Genomic DNA, 13530 nt, shown 5'->3' with positions numbered 1-13530 from the left:
TCGACTATCATCATAGTCTACACCGAGGGTAGTTTGCCACAATTAAAAAAATGGTGGTGACTCTTCTACTATGCACATGGCGTAGTGGTGAAACAATCCAACCCGTTCAAATCCTCGGCCTGTTTAGATGGAGTATAACTCCACTGAGTATATGATATTAATCATCTAATTTTTCCCTCTTGAAATACTTATTATTTTACTACTAACCATCCAAGCGACCAATTAGATGGATAGGATTGCTTGATATCAGATTCTTGAGATATGGGCTGTCCAAGACGACGGCCCACAATTTCAGTGGCCAAGATAGACATACGTGATTGGAGAAACCCTCTTCTCTGCTAACTGGAAAGAGAAAACAATACTTAGCAAAGTGGGATGGTTATGTATCTTAATTCAGATAAAGCGTCCAGATTGAACATCAGGGATGGGCCATGCCTCATCTGATGATCGGTGGTTTGCAAATGGTCCATTTTGATGTAGAAAAGCTTGATGGCCCAGGTTCGGCTGTAAGGTCTGACGGTTGGATCGAGCTTGTTGGCCAATCATGATCATCTATTTCATCGCTGAATGTTTTCTTTAAATTTCATATTATTGGATTATGAACCATAAAATCCCCACCGTTCATCTGGCTGGTGTATGGAACTGTTTGATTTGGATGAGCCATCACGTCAACAGTGAAGGTCCGTGTGAGCTGTCAATGGGCCAGTCCCGGGCCATTATATATATATATTAGGCCCACACCAGCAGAGCCCTCCAAAAGGCTGGTCCCACAATGAAGATCACGCCTCAACCATCAGGGTGTTGTGAACCACCCAGAGTGGACCAGCCCTGATGGTTGGGCATGGCCCATTCACTGCAGCCACTTAGTGGTGGAAAGCTCACACTTTGGATGTGCCCCTGCAACAAGTGCTCAGCTCGTTGAATCAGATCCACCTGCATTTCTGATTTGTGGACCGTCCATAGTTTTTGTACGGTGCAGACGGGCTTGATTTCTGCATCCACGACTGTGATGGTGGGACCCACACAATCAGTGCTTATGCCAGTTGAGGCCAATTTACCAGTCGACCAAGCTAGATATCCTTAAATTGGCCAGTTTATCCACCCTTTAGATTTAAGGCAATTACTCATAAACTAGAAATGCGAACAGCTCCAGCACTTGATCTCATATAATAAATTCTACATTTCTGTTCGGTGAAACCTACAACATCCGTTTGGATGCACCCCACAAGTTGTCATTGGTTTTGATTTCCCACCTTTCCACCCATCAAACTCTTTTGAGGGGACATCCAAATGCGACCTTATTCCCTCACTTTGCAATCCAATACCACACAACTAAAATTTCCCAACTTTGTCCGCGCGAGGCTCTAAAACAATACATGAAAACAAGGTGAAACCATACGGAGAGTTTGTGCTTGAACTGTGCAGACTGTAGCTGGGGTTCATAAACCTTCAGCCACCCATTCACAGTTTTACACAGCAGGTGAGAATCCCAACACGCATTCCATGATTCGATGTCCAAAATCCCATTTTGAAATGCCTGCGGAGATTCCCGCCCATTGTTGATGGATGGTTGGAGGTTCATTTACACCCAATTCAGTGCGCATCATGTACACCAAGGTGAGACCCAATAAAATGCTCTAACAAATTACTTGCAATATATAAAGAGAATTACAAAAAGGAGTATAAATAAAGAAAAAATAATAATAATAGTATATCAATCTGTGCTCCCAGATGGTTCGGCCGACAATGCACTCCCGCCAGATGCTGCTGAGCCAGTTTGTGAGCTACTCACTCCTCGGGCCCTTTGAATCTGTCGAATCCTGAAAACATCTCGGGGCAGCGGCCGACTCTGTACAGATGCTGACTCATCATCTTCTTGCCCTGTTGAAAAATTCATCCAATCACGAGCACGTGTGAGTGTCTTGGATAAGGAATGACACTGTTGCAATCTTATATGACCTGCCTGAGATTGAGTGATCCAGACTGCTGATATCATGGCCCCCACAATGGACGGACCTCACTCCAAAAATCTCCTCAATATACAGTCCTAACACTCTGATTAGCAGTGTATGAAATATAGCATGTCCTACATTCATCTGAAAACAGAGGTCGGGTTTCTAGGACCTTCAAATCCAAGGTGGGCCATCAAATCAACAGTCCAACCCAACCACAGACCCTACTCATGCAAATGGAATCCGAGGATGTGGTACATACCCTCGGGCTCAGGATCATACAAATCATCATGAAGAACTCAGGGATACTCATAAAAATTTCACATATAGAGGGGGAGAGCGGAACATAACATACTTTCAAGATCTTTCCTTTTTCCTGAATGGGGTTGCCTGAAAGACAAATCATTATGGTTTGAGCGTGCTTTGTTGGATCCAGAAAGGTCACTTGTGCTTGGACCAGGGCCTGCCGGTAATTGATGCGGCAAAGGAGCCAGCTTTCCCGTATTTCCACTTGCCACGTTGCCTTGCAACAAAATAGATAATACTACATCCACATCTGGAGAGGGGCCTGCCATTTTGGGAAAAGAGATCAAAGATTGAAAACCAAATACCGAAAGCTGAGACATTATCTTTGCTAAACCAACCTGGACACTTAACGGGGACCAATGAAGCTGGACTTGATATTCGACAATCAACACCAAACAGAGACCCAACTCATGCATGAAGTTCATGATTTAAATCTACTGCTTTATCAGAATGTCTTAAACAGTGGGACATGCTTCCACTTTTGTGGAATGCTCTTCTTCAACGTCCACGTGACATGCTTCCACTTTTGCGGAATGCTCTTCTTCAACGCACCACACATGGACGCTCCCCAAAAAACTAGCATATGCAGCCCACATGCAAGATCTGATTCGGCATGTTCATCAAGAAGGCACTCTACAGTGAATGTGGACCTAGCCAAATATCGGGTCCCACATGTACATTGAATATGATTTGGTTACCCTTTTTTAACCATGAGCTGAAGAATAGACCAGCCTTATTTTGGGTCTAGGGCACATTTAGTGAATCAAGATTCATATGCACAGCTTTTATCAAATGTCTTGATGCATCAATGTAAAAGATTTAAAAGGTGTCGAACATGAAAATTTATATTACCAAAAAGTTCATCAAAATATTAGAACTGCATTCTCCATGCACTCGATTATAACAAAGAACATCCAAAAGAATTATGAAATCGACTCTTAACCAAAAAAAAAAATTTATTGAGAAAGACAACTGTCACAATTCCAGGCCCAAATTCCAATCCTACTAAAACTTTGCAATCATCATCATCATCATCATCATAGCATTGTCCCAGCTATTTATGGTTGGCTTTACGAATCCTGTTTGTACAGGAACTGTCATTATTGTTTAGTGAGGTTTTGATGACCAGCCACCCACCCTGGCTGGGGAGCGCTGGCGGGCTGCTACCAGGCAGTGGAAAAGATAATACTAAAGCTACAAGATAATAAAATGACAACTGCATATACCCTAATCATAAATGACAAGTTCTAATAGAACATGAACGAAAAGACAATCATAAGCAAACCACCCATATAATATGATAGTGAAACTACATTCAAGAAACAAAATCAGCAATAGTGATCATGATAGTACCTTCAACAGCCGGTAAGTGTGCTATAAATGTCACCAATGCTGGTGGCAGTACTTTCAATATATCATCGAGTCCCTTCATTGTTCCGCTACTAGCTAAAGCTGCATTGTTACTAGAAGGTATTGGGGCTGAAACCGCTGGGAGTCCAGGTGCTGTTGCATTCGGAAGAAATCCAGAACCTACAGTAGAGCAAGACAACCGCTGATTTAGAAACTATACAATATATCAAGATTTGCTGCAGCAATTGCAGACTGCACGTCCACCCATGTATACAAATTTAGATAAAGAGGATGCTGCTACAAAACCAGATAAGGACACTCGATCTGTTCAACACAGTCTGAGACATTGGATCTATTTTAGCCATGCCATGCGACTGTCCTCCAGTCATTATAGCTGAACAACTTGATGAGGCAAAACCCGTGATTCTGAGATTTTTGTAACCTTTGCTCGGTAATTTCTGCTACTCATCTCTCATCTGCCATTGTGGCAGCTGTAAACCTTAAAACATCTTTTCTCATATGTGGATGCCTTGACCTCTTCCATAGGATATGAAATTCTATCTGGGAGGTTTTTGGACAGCAATATATAAATAAGAAAAAGAAGATTGCTTACTGGGTTTCTGCCTAGGATCATATATCACCATCCGAGAGGTATCTGGGTAAACAATTTTTGTTGATGGTGCAGATATCTTTGAATTAGTCGCCATTCCGGGTGAACCCTTCTCCGTACCTAAAACAGTATTCGTTCAATCTTACCATCCTTGAAGAATCACAGTACTTTGAAATCATTATAAAAGGAATGGAAGATGTTTACCTACGGAACTAGTTCCATATGGGAGAGTTGATTTGTCGATTTTCTTATTCATATTTTTAGCAAGCCACTGAAAAAAGAAAACATCCCAGCATCAGTAATTAGATTATAAAGGAGTAATGGGAAGGATGAGGATTTATGATCTAAATTTATGAAAACAATCACAACGGCAGAGGCTGAGTACACATGAAAAGTGCATAATTGGGTTTCAAAGTTATCCCCAGGGTTTGAAAACCCCAATTGATCAAACTTGAATTCCCAAATACCCCTTGAAGCAAAAGACCAATTGACTAGTGCCACATGGCTGTTAAAAAGTTGAAATAAGGGTATCACTAAGATGCCAGTTAGTAAGCTGAAAAATCACATGGCTGTTAAAAAGTTGAAATAAGGGTATCACTAAGATGCCAGTTAGTAAGCTGAAAAATAAAGTCTGAAAATTAAATTAAGTGCTGAATTATAGTACTTTCAAATACTGAAAAATCTGTTTGGGAATTTGTCTGAAAAAAGTCATGATATCTGAAAATAAGCACTTTTTTTTTCACAAAAATTTGTTTGATAAACACAAATCACAAACGTCTGAAAATTGGCAAATTGTCATATTTGCCCCCAATTGTCTCAATTAATACCTTTTTGTAAAGTATGAGACCAAACCTACTTTTGTCATGCCACCAAACACATGCATAATTGCATAGTCCATCTGATGCAGGATAATTAACCACTTACTCTAAAAACTCGAACTGATAGAGCATCGTGAATCAATCCCTTTATCTCATAGCCTAGGCCCCACATCTCATGGGTTAGGACCTTAGCCGAACCCCCTCTTGTGGGCCCCACTTCACATGGGTTACACTTCACAAGGATAGGGCCACCTCACACGAGCCACCCGACTCACATGGGCCGCCTACACCGAGTGTGCTCCTGCATCCCATAGGCCACCCCATTCAAGCCCAGTATGAAAATGCCCTTGCATTAATCACCCTCGGTGAGGAGTCTCAAATATGAAAACTCCCACTCTAATACCACTTTGATGCAGGACAACTAACTATTTGCTCTAAAAGCTCGAACTAATAGATCATCGTCAATCAATCCCTTTATCTTACCTCAGGCCCCACATCCCATGGGTTAGGACCTTGGTCGAACCCCCTCGTAGGCCCCCACTTCACATGGGTTCCGCTTCACACAAGCTACCTGCTTCACACAGGTGGGGGCCGCTTCACACGAGCCACCCGCCCCGAGTGTGCCCCTGCATCCCACAGGCCACCCCAATCAAGCCTAGTGTGAAAATGCCCCTGCATTACCATCCAAGGTGGGACACAAAAGACCGATGGTCTGGATTACAACTTGGGCTTCACTTGTCAGAATTGGAAACCATGAATACTATGCAAAGATGTGGGCTGCTTGCATAAACATGGTCAACATGACTTATCTACAATCGAAATTTCCAATCTACTTGATGAAGTGTTGTCCTTTGTGCAAAGGTGGGCCACATTCCATCTCATTAATTTAAAAATATTTTGGTCTTTTGCGGATGAAAGAATGACCTCCTGTTTTGTCTTTACATGAGACTCCACCAGCAAGAAGGCGTGATTTTTGATCCACACATGTAATCAACCAATGGTTCAGATTCTTTAGACACGTATGGCCTAACTTCATATGTATGAAATGAGCAGTGAGATCACTCACCCAGCTCATCTAATCTACACACACGTATCATGTGCTTCCACGTGTAAAGCAAGTGCACTTTTGAAGTGTACTAGAGAGCAAGAAAGTAGAATTACTTTTTGGACGGTTACAGTGAATTGACCAAGAGTCCAAGTTTAATGTACATGTGTGCCCTAGCTGATAAGTAGACCAACATGATTTATTTGTGCATGACCGGAAAGGCTTGTGCAAGGCAATAGGAAGGTCATCAGGAGATGGAGAGCTTATACCTAAACCACCAGCTGGAGCAGTAGAGGATTTAGTCTGTCAACACTCATATACATATATGTTTCAATACAACCTATTGGATGGTTGGATGTTGCATGTATTTAATAGGTTGGAAGTTATCTGCTAGGTAGGCAGTAACTTGTGGTCCAACTGGTTGGACTCGAGACCTCTATAAAGAAAACTCAGAGACTTGACTGTGAGTGTCCCTATTTACTAATATTCTAGACGCCTACACTAAACCCCATTGAAAAACTAGCAAGTGTATTAAAAATTAATACCAGGACACTTATTAAAGTGTTGGGGACCATTGTGACCAATAGAAAGTCTTACAAGGCTTCTAACACAATCATTGGAATGCACTGCTCAACAAAATAGCACTAAAATTTGCCCCCTCTAAAACTCCAACCTTACTATGACAAATATACTCACTTGACATGGAAATTAAGACTTCACTCTCCCACGGACTCCTAATCAAAGAAAGTTTTTATTAACTCCATTAAACAAATCTTGACTCTTCCACAGCCTTCCAACTTCACATGCACAGCCCAAGTTTACATACTATTTCCACATGCCTAGGTAAAACACAACACATCTACAGCACACTAAAACAGTTAACGGATTTTATTTTTTACTCTTTGGACACATTGGGTGTAGAAGTTTGACTGAACTGGTCATGGCCCACTTTGAGCAGCATCCCCAGCTGTCAAGCACAAGCATAAGGTTAAATCACGGTTTTCTCATCCAAAATTTTATGTTATCAAAAGTAAATGTGGATCTCCAACAAACATTTTAGATGGCTCTATGATACCCATATGAACATTAAAGAGAGAAATGGGCAGCAATATGATCAGAAATTCCGCCTCATGCTTGGTAGCCAAGCTGGTTAAGACGCCCTCTATTAGAGCATAAGTCATGGTCTCAGGTCCATTTGTTGTACAGGTTTCAATCTGGCCTCAAATGATATGTAATCCTACCCAAGCAAAGCAGAAGAGAGAGCTTAAGTCTATTTGATATGTAAAACTCTGGACGAGGTTCTGAGTAGCTGTGGTATGTAAAACAAAGGGGCTTGAGTATTACTATAACCCAAAGAGAGGACAAGTAGAAAACACCGTCTCAGCACAGGAAGCAAAGGTAAATGGAATTATATGGGATCTATCACTATTTTTTATATGTACAACAGTTAAAGCAGATTTAATTCATAAGAAAGCTAAATGTACAAAAAAAGAAAATGCATCTACGATCAATGGAATCCATGATCCATCCAACAACCCAATAAATGGTTTTCCGTTCCTAAAATAGGAATCGTAAGTCATATAGGCATGAGATTGAATGTACAAATATTTTTTTTCTTAAATATCTTTATCCTTTGAAACGAAAAATGCCATTGGTAACATATTGGATATGAGAAGCACTTCGAGATAAACATTGTGAAATATGGCATGCAGTTGATAATTGAATAACTTGCCCTACATTTTATTTATATCATCTCCTTCAATGCCAGTATAAAATACTGAATGGCAATAGAAATACCTCCTGCCGTGCCAAATGATCTAGATCTTTGGAAGAGCAAGGCCAAAGATCCATGAAACTGTAACGAGAGACAACATCATGCAAAGAACCCTCTAATGTTGATGAGCCCTCTTCCCCTGTCCTGGAAAGAGCTTCCTTCCTTCTTTGCTCAACCTATATCAATAACATAATTGACATGACTTGGTATTTAAGTTCTGAATTATGAATGGAAGAGTAAATGCACCAATGAAAAGATAATAGATGAACATGACACCATGTAATATCTACCATACTGCAACTTGGGTTTGGGTTGACCCGAACCTGACTAACCCGACCCAAGTTCAGGTCGGGTTGGGTGAGGTTGTCAAGGTTCCCGTGTTGGGTTTGGGTTGGGGTTGAAAAATGCCAACTCTATTTGAATTCGGGTTGGGTTTGGAGTGAGCAAATTCGGATCAGGTTAGGAATAATCACATGTATTTGGGTTGAGTTCAGTTGCGTCAGGTATAGATGACTTCTGGTTGGGCACCTCAGGTGGTTGCAGGTTGGATCCTCTTGAGGTCAGGTTTTGCTCCGGTTGACGCTCAACCTGACCCAACCCGCCCGAGTTACACCCCTAGCTATAGCAATGTAGATATGTTACTACAGGAGCTAAGAAACAAACCCACAATACCGCTAGCATTTCATGTGCAGATTTGATATAAAGGCCTTTTTCCATTGGCAACCAGAAAACAATTTTATTAAAGAGGAAACAAAAATCTCAGAGAACAAATATTCAAAAAAAAACAAAAAAAAAAAACAAAATGATATGAAAATAGAACAAAAGTTACAAGAGGTAGAACCTTAAATATAATTCCTCCATCTCTAACCTCATTTCTAGTGAGGAATTCAGCCACGAAGCTAGCTTTCCTAAGCATGATGCAAACCAAACGATACCAAACTCCAGAAGTAGAAAAGCCAACTTGAAATATTAAAAAAGCCCCAATAAGAAAGGGCCTCTTGACAGGTTCAGTGGGATGCAATTTTGGAGTACCCATCAATCCATTAAGGAGCCAGTGTTCCAATGATAGGACAACGGATAACCCTGAGGCACCCATCAATGGACTTGACCTCCTGTCTTGAGGCATAGGCTAAGCCAATAAAATTAACTATACTTGCACCAAGTGAAGCGAAATGGCAGCAAATTTGGGTGCACTTGAGTGGGAAGCATCTGTTTCAAAATGTTCACAAGTATAAACAGCTGGGAAGCAGGAGTGGGAGTCTAAAACACAATCCGAAACGCAAGCAGCACCTACTTAGAAGGATCATGCAACTAACCATGTGAAAAATGGATCTTCCACATGCCAACAAGTGGAGGCCATGTGAATTGTTGTACGTCCTCTAACCATGAATAACCTCCTTTAATCCTCTTTTGAGATCATCACCGAGATCCAATCACACTTCTTGCATACTAAAGCCCAAGAGATGATTCTACCATGTGCACCTTTGGCCACTTGCCCCATGCTTTCCAAATTGTTTCTCAAAGCCCTATTGTTTCATTCCTTCCACAACGACCACCACATTTCTAGGAGATGATCTCCACAAAATTCCGAATTTTCAAAATTCATGCCTTGAACAATTTAACCATGGAGGACGGCATCCTCCTACCCACCTAAATTTATTAAGGATATACTACCAGACTCCCTGGGAAGTGGATAGAGCAGTGACCAACAGACCTCCTGCTCTCAGACACAACACCATGACAACTATTTCTGCCTACTACAAAGGTGGTCCAACATTAAATTTCTCATAGATGCCTACTTACTAACAGAAAGGGATGACTGTGGGAAGCTATTTGAGTATGAGGCATATTTCATAGGGTTTTTATATTCATCTTTGCCACGAAGCTTCATATAGGACAAAATGGAAAAAGTTCCAACTTCCAATTGATTCCCACTTCCATATTCTGCCTTTTATAAGAAGTTCACAAACAATACAATCTCCACGTCTCTAAGATTTCTTCTAAAAGGAGGGTTCTAAACAACTTGTTCTCTCATAAGAGTGAAGCAATGATCGACCACAGTTTCCTTCACTGGGGCCAGCCTATGGGTCTCAAAAAGGAAGTGAAGACGCCGATCAACACCAAATATCCTCCCAAATTCAATTAAGAGTCATTCCCAATAATGTATCTAATTCCGTCATTAATAGGGTATTCACTCTTTTTTAAAAAAAAAAAGGGACACCCTCTTAGATGACCAAGTAACTAAGAAATCGTACTGAAGATCCAGGACCTTCATGTTGGTACAGAAATCACTGAAATCAACAACCAAAATATTCTCAAACAAGAAAGAAAATATCCCTACCTTTAACATGCTTGCCAGATCTCCATATGTTTGCTCAAATTGGGTAAACCGTTTCCAGACCTGCATAAGAAAATAGCACGTTAGAAGAACACGTCAATAGAGAATATATGCACCTCATTATTTACCCAAGTCAAAGATTAGATAGAGAACGGATTATGGGCTACACAAGGAGAAAGAAAGGGAAAAAAAAAAAAGAACATGTTCAGTAACAAGGGCTTAAGAGACATACACAGACTAGGGAATCTGTGGAAGATAGTTTTCCTTGGAAAACTGTGAAAACTGTAACGATTTTTTCAAAAGCTACAGGGATGTTTTATTAGGTGTCTCACATACTTGAAAAAAAAAAATTTGTTAGAATTAGTTCCACAAACAATTTCTGACCTGGTGTAGTGATTTCTAAAACTATGGGCATACAAACACATAATCACATGTCGAACAAAATAAATATTTAAATTGCATTATTAGCACACACATGGTCTCAACTAAAAGCAATCAATTCTATCTGAATACCCAAGTTGAAGTTATATCTCCTTTTATCTGGTCCTTGTGAGACCATTAACATTATCAATCCTTCTTTAAGCCAAACACAGAAACTGAATCAGCAAGAACCAATTCCAATGATCCAAAACCAATTTTAGAGCTTCTAAATAATAAATACGAGCACCTCAAATTGCTTAAAACCCCTCAACTTCATCATTATCAAGCTAACTAATACAAACAAGGAGTTACATACTGCAAGATATGGAATCTGCCCCTGAGCAAACCACATTATGCTTTGGCCATGTGTTTCGTTTTTTCTGAGAGAGAGGGAAATTTTATTAAAACAAAAGGAAGAAAAACAGCAACAAGGCGCCAAGCTAGCACCCTAATTGCATCCCAAGAAAGCAAAATTATAATCCTTAAGCTTAGAAACACAAGAGGCCCATTCAATAACAAGCAGCCTAGCCCTTTGGTACACCCCCTCCACCACCTTACTTGTATCCTTAAAGCATCTTGCATTCCTTTCTTCCCAAACAGCCCAGGCCATTCTCCACAGCGCCTTTTTGCCTTTCTTAATTCCACCCCATGCCAAGCTAACAGGAGATTACTCACCAGAGCAGGGAAAGACAAAAGGATTTTAAAACTAGAGAGGATATCGGCCCAGATATTTCCTACAAAGGGACAATGCACAAATAGATGGTCAGCCATATCCTCATTCTCATACACGAAAGGCATATTGGGTAGCAACATTGCTCGTTTCTGGTGGTTATCAATGGTTACTACTCTCCTTCTACCGACCAACCAAAAGCAGCAATCTTTGGGGGGACGCCATGGTGCCAAATATACTTGGTTTGCCCCAACCCCTCCGGCCTTTGATCATCACGAATGAGGTGATAAAGAGATCGAACCGAGAAACTATTCGATCTATAGACCTTCCACACCATCCTATCCGGGGTGGACCTTCCTTGGAGGCAAAGATGAATGCGATCCAGCAGAGCCACGAATTCTTCAACCTCATCATGCAAGAATCTCCTATGCAGGATAATGCGGGAGCATTTTCACACTGGACTTGAGTGGGCTGGCCTGTGGAATGCAGGGCACACTCAGGGTGGGCGGCCCATAGAACCCATGGATTTGGGGCCCTTGTGAGGCGGGTGGCTCGTGTGAGGTGGAACCCATGGATTTGGGGCCCACTAAGAGGGTTCGGCCGAGGACCTAACCCATGGATTTGGGGCCTAGGCTATGAGATAAGGGGATTAATTCGCCATGCTCCATCAGTTCGAGCTTTTAGAGCAAGTGGTTAATTGTCCTGCATCACAGGAGCTCCCAATCCACCTCCTCTCCAATAATAGAGAAACAGTCAGCTACCAACGCTGAAGGTTTTATTCCCAAAGTTTCATCCATTTCCTCAAAACATAGGGGTTGACATTTCATGGCTGGAGCATAAACTAGATTAAGAAGGTCTCCAGTCTAACCGGCTGGACCACAAGTTACAATCCACCCATCGGATAACTTCCCAACCCCTCAAGTGCATGTGACATCCGACCCTTCCAATACGTTGGCACCATCATGAAGATCACCTAGTGCAAAAATCAACCTATCTACTCACCAGGTGGGTACAGCATAGAAAACTCTCTAGTCATTGATAAACAACAAAATACATGCGTGGTCCACTGAGTTGATATGGCTGATTTTTTTTCCACAAGGCAATCCTCATGTTAGATGTCACACACACATGAAAGTTTTGAAGTTATCCAATGGGTGGACGATAACTATAGTCCAGCTGATTAGACTTGAGACTTCTCTACTCTATTATACAAAATCCAGCAGTGAATGACTGTTGATAGCATTCATACTAACATATAGAACAAAAATTATGTAAGCTTCCAGTTTGCCTCATCTCAAGAATGACTAAACCAATAATATAAGAAAGACTGAGGCATATCATTGCTCTTTAAATCTTCATGATTTCAGTTGCATGTAGAACAGTTTTGTGGTAAAGTACCATGAAAATGTACAAAATAGGGCAAGAAAGTTTACTTAGCATGAATTGAATAAAAGCTAAAGGGAGTACCTCCACAGATTCCTCTGGAGGAAGCAAACTCAGAGCTCGCTCAAATAAAGCACGAACGTTTCTGTCATCATTTAAGCGACACAAGAAATCTGCATATCTGCAATTTCATGTTAGGACCCACACATATACATCTGAAAAGGCTCTCACAGTGGATAGAGCTTATCTCATCTTACATGATGCCAATAAGCCATCCAGTAAGCAGACACTTCTACCTCACACTAAAACTTGAGGAAAGAACATAATCACAACAAATTCCATTTATCCATGTAAGAAGAAAATTGATGGCAGAATTAAACTTACTCGAGAATGTACCCAGGCTCATGCATAAATTTCTTTAACCCTGATTCAAAAACATTGTGTGCAACCTACAGGAACATAGCCAGTGTCAGGTTATGGTTCCAGAAACTTTTCTTAACTGCACATGATATGATAAATTCTTGTGAAAGTTGAAGCAAGTTGCACTTATTAAGTATTGTTTTAATAAAGCTTACCTTTTTAAGACACTGAGAATACGCAGTGCAAGAAAAATATCCTTCCCTTGAAATAAATTAATATTGTCAATGGGCTGGGCCTGGAAGATTGAACCCAAAAAAGGTCCAGCCATTTAGAAATTTGCAGGCAGATTTTCTGCATTTGTGTGTCAATTTACATGTAGATAATGTGTGTGTGTCAAATGTCAATTTACATGTAGGTCATGTGTGTGAATTTTCACGTAGATTATGCATGTGAGCAAGAATTTACATGTAGATTTTGTGTGTCAGTGCGTTTGTGTGGGTTTAC

General features: G+C 40.9%; 1 protein-coding gene across 1 annotated transcript in view; it reads right to left on the bottom strand.

Moving 5' to 3' along the window:
• Positions 1-1633: 1633 nt before the first annotated feature.
• Positions 1634-13530, bottom strand: part of LOC131228092 (cleavage stimulation factor subunit 77) — a 59933-nt gene continuing 48036 nt past the window's right edge. Inside the window, exons 15-23 of the mRNA XM_058223923.1 lie at positions 13051-13115; positions 12751-12847; positions 10197-10256; positions 7879-8031; positions 4423-4489; positions 4222-4338; positions 3612-3788; positions 2308-2520; positions 1634-1881 (exon numbers count right to left, since the gene is read on the bottom strand). Coding sequence (XP_058079906.1) covers positions 1715-1881; positions 2308-2520; positions 3612-3788; positions 4222-4338; positions 4423-4489; positions 7879-8031; positions 10197-10256; positions 12751-12847; positions 13051-13115 — 1116 coding nt within the window. The 3' untranslated portion in view covers positions 1634-1714. The remainder of the gene's footprint in view (positions 1882-2307; positions 2521-3611; positions 3789-4221; positions 4339-4422; positions 4490-7878; positions 8032-10196; positions 10257-12750; positions 12848-13050; positions 13116-13530) is intronic.

Source organism: Magnolia sinica, chromosome 15 (genome assembly GCF_029962835.1).
Source record: "Magnolia sinica isolate HGM2019 chromosome 15, MsV1, whole genome shotgun sequence".
In the NCBI taxonomy this organism is placed as follows: domain Eukaryota; kingdom Viridiplantae; phylum Streptophyta; class Magnoliopsida; order Magnoliales; family Magnoliaceae; genus Magnolia; species Magnolia sinica.
The sequence above is the reverse complement of the archived record's forward strand: the minus strand, read 5'-3'. Positions and strand labels throughout refer to the sequence as shown.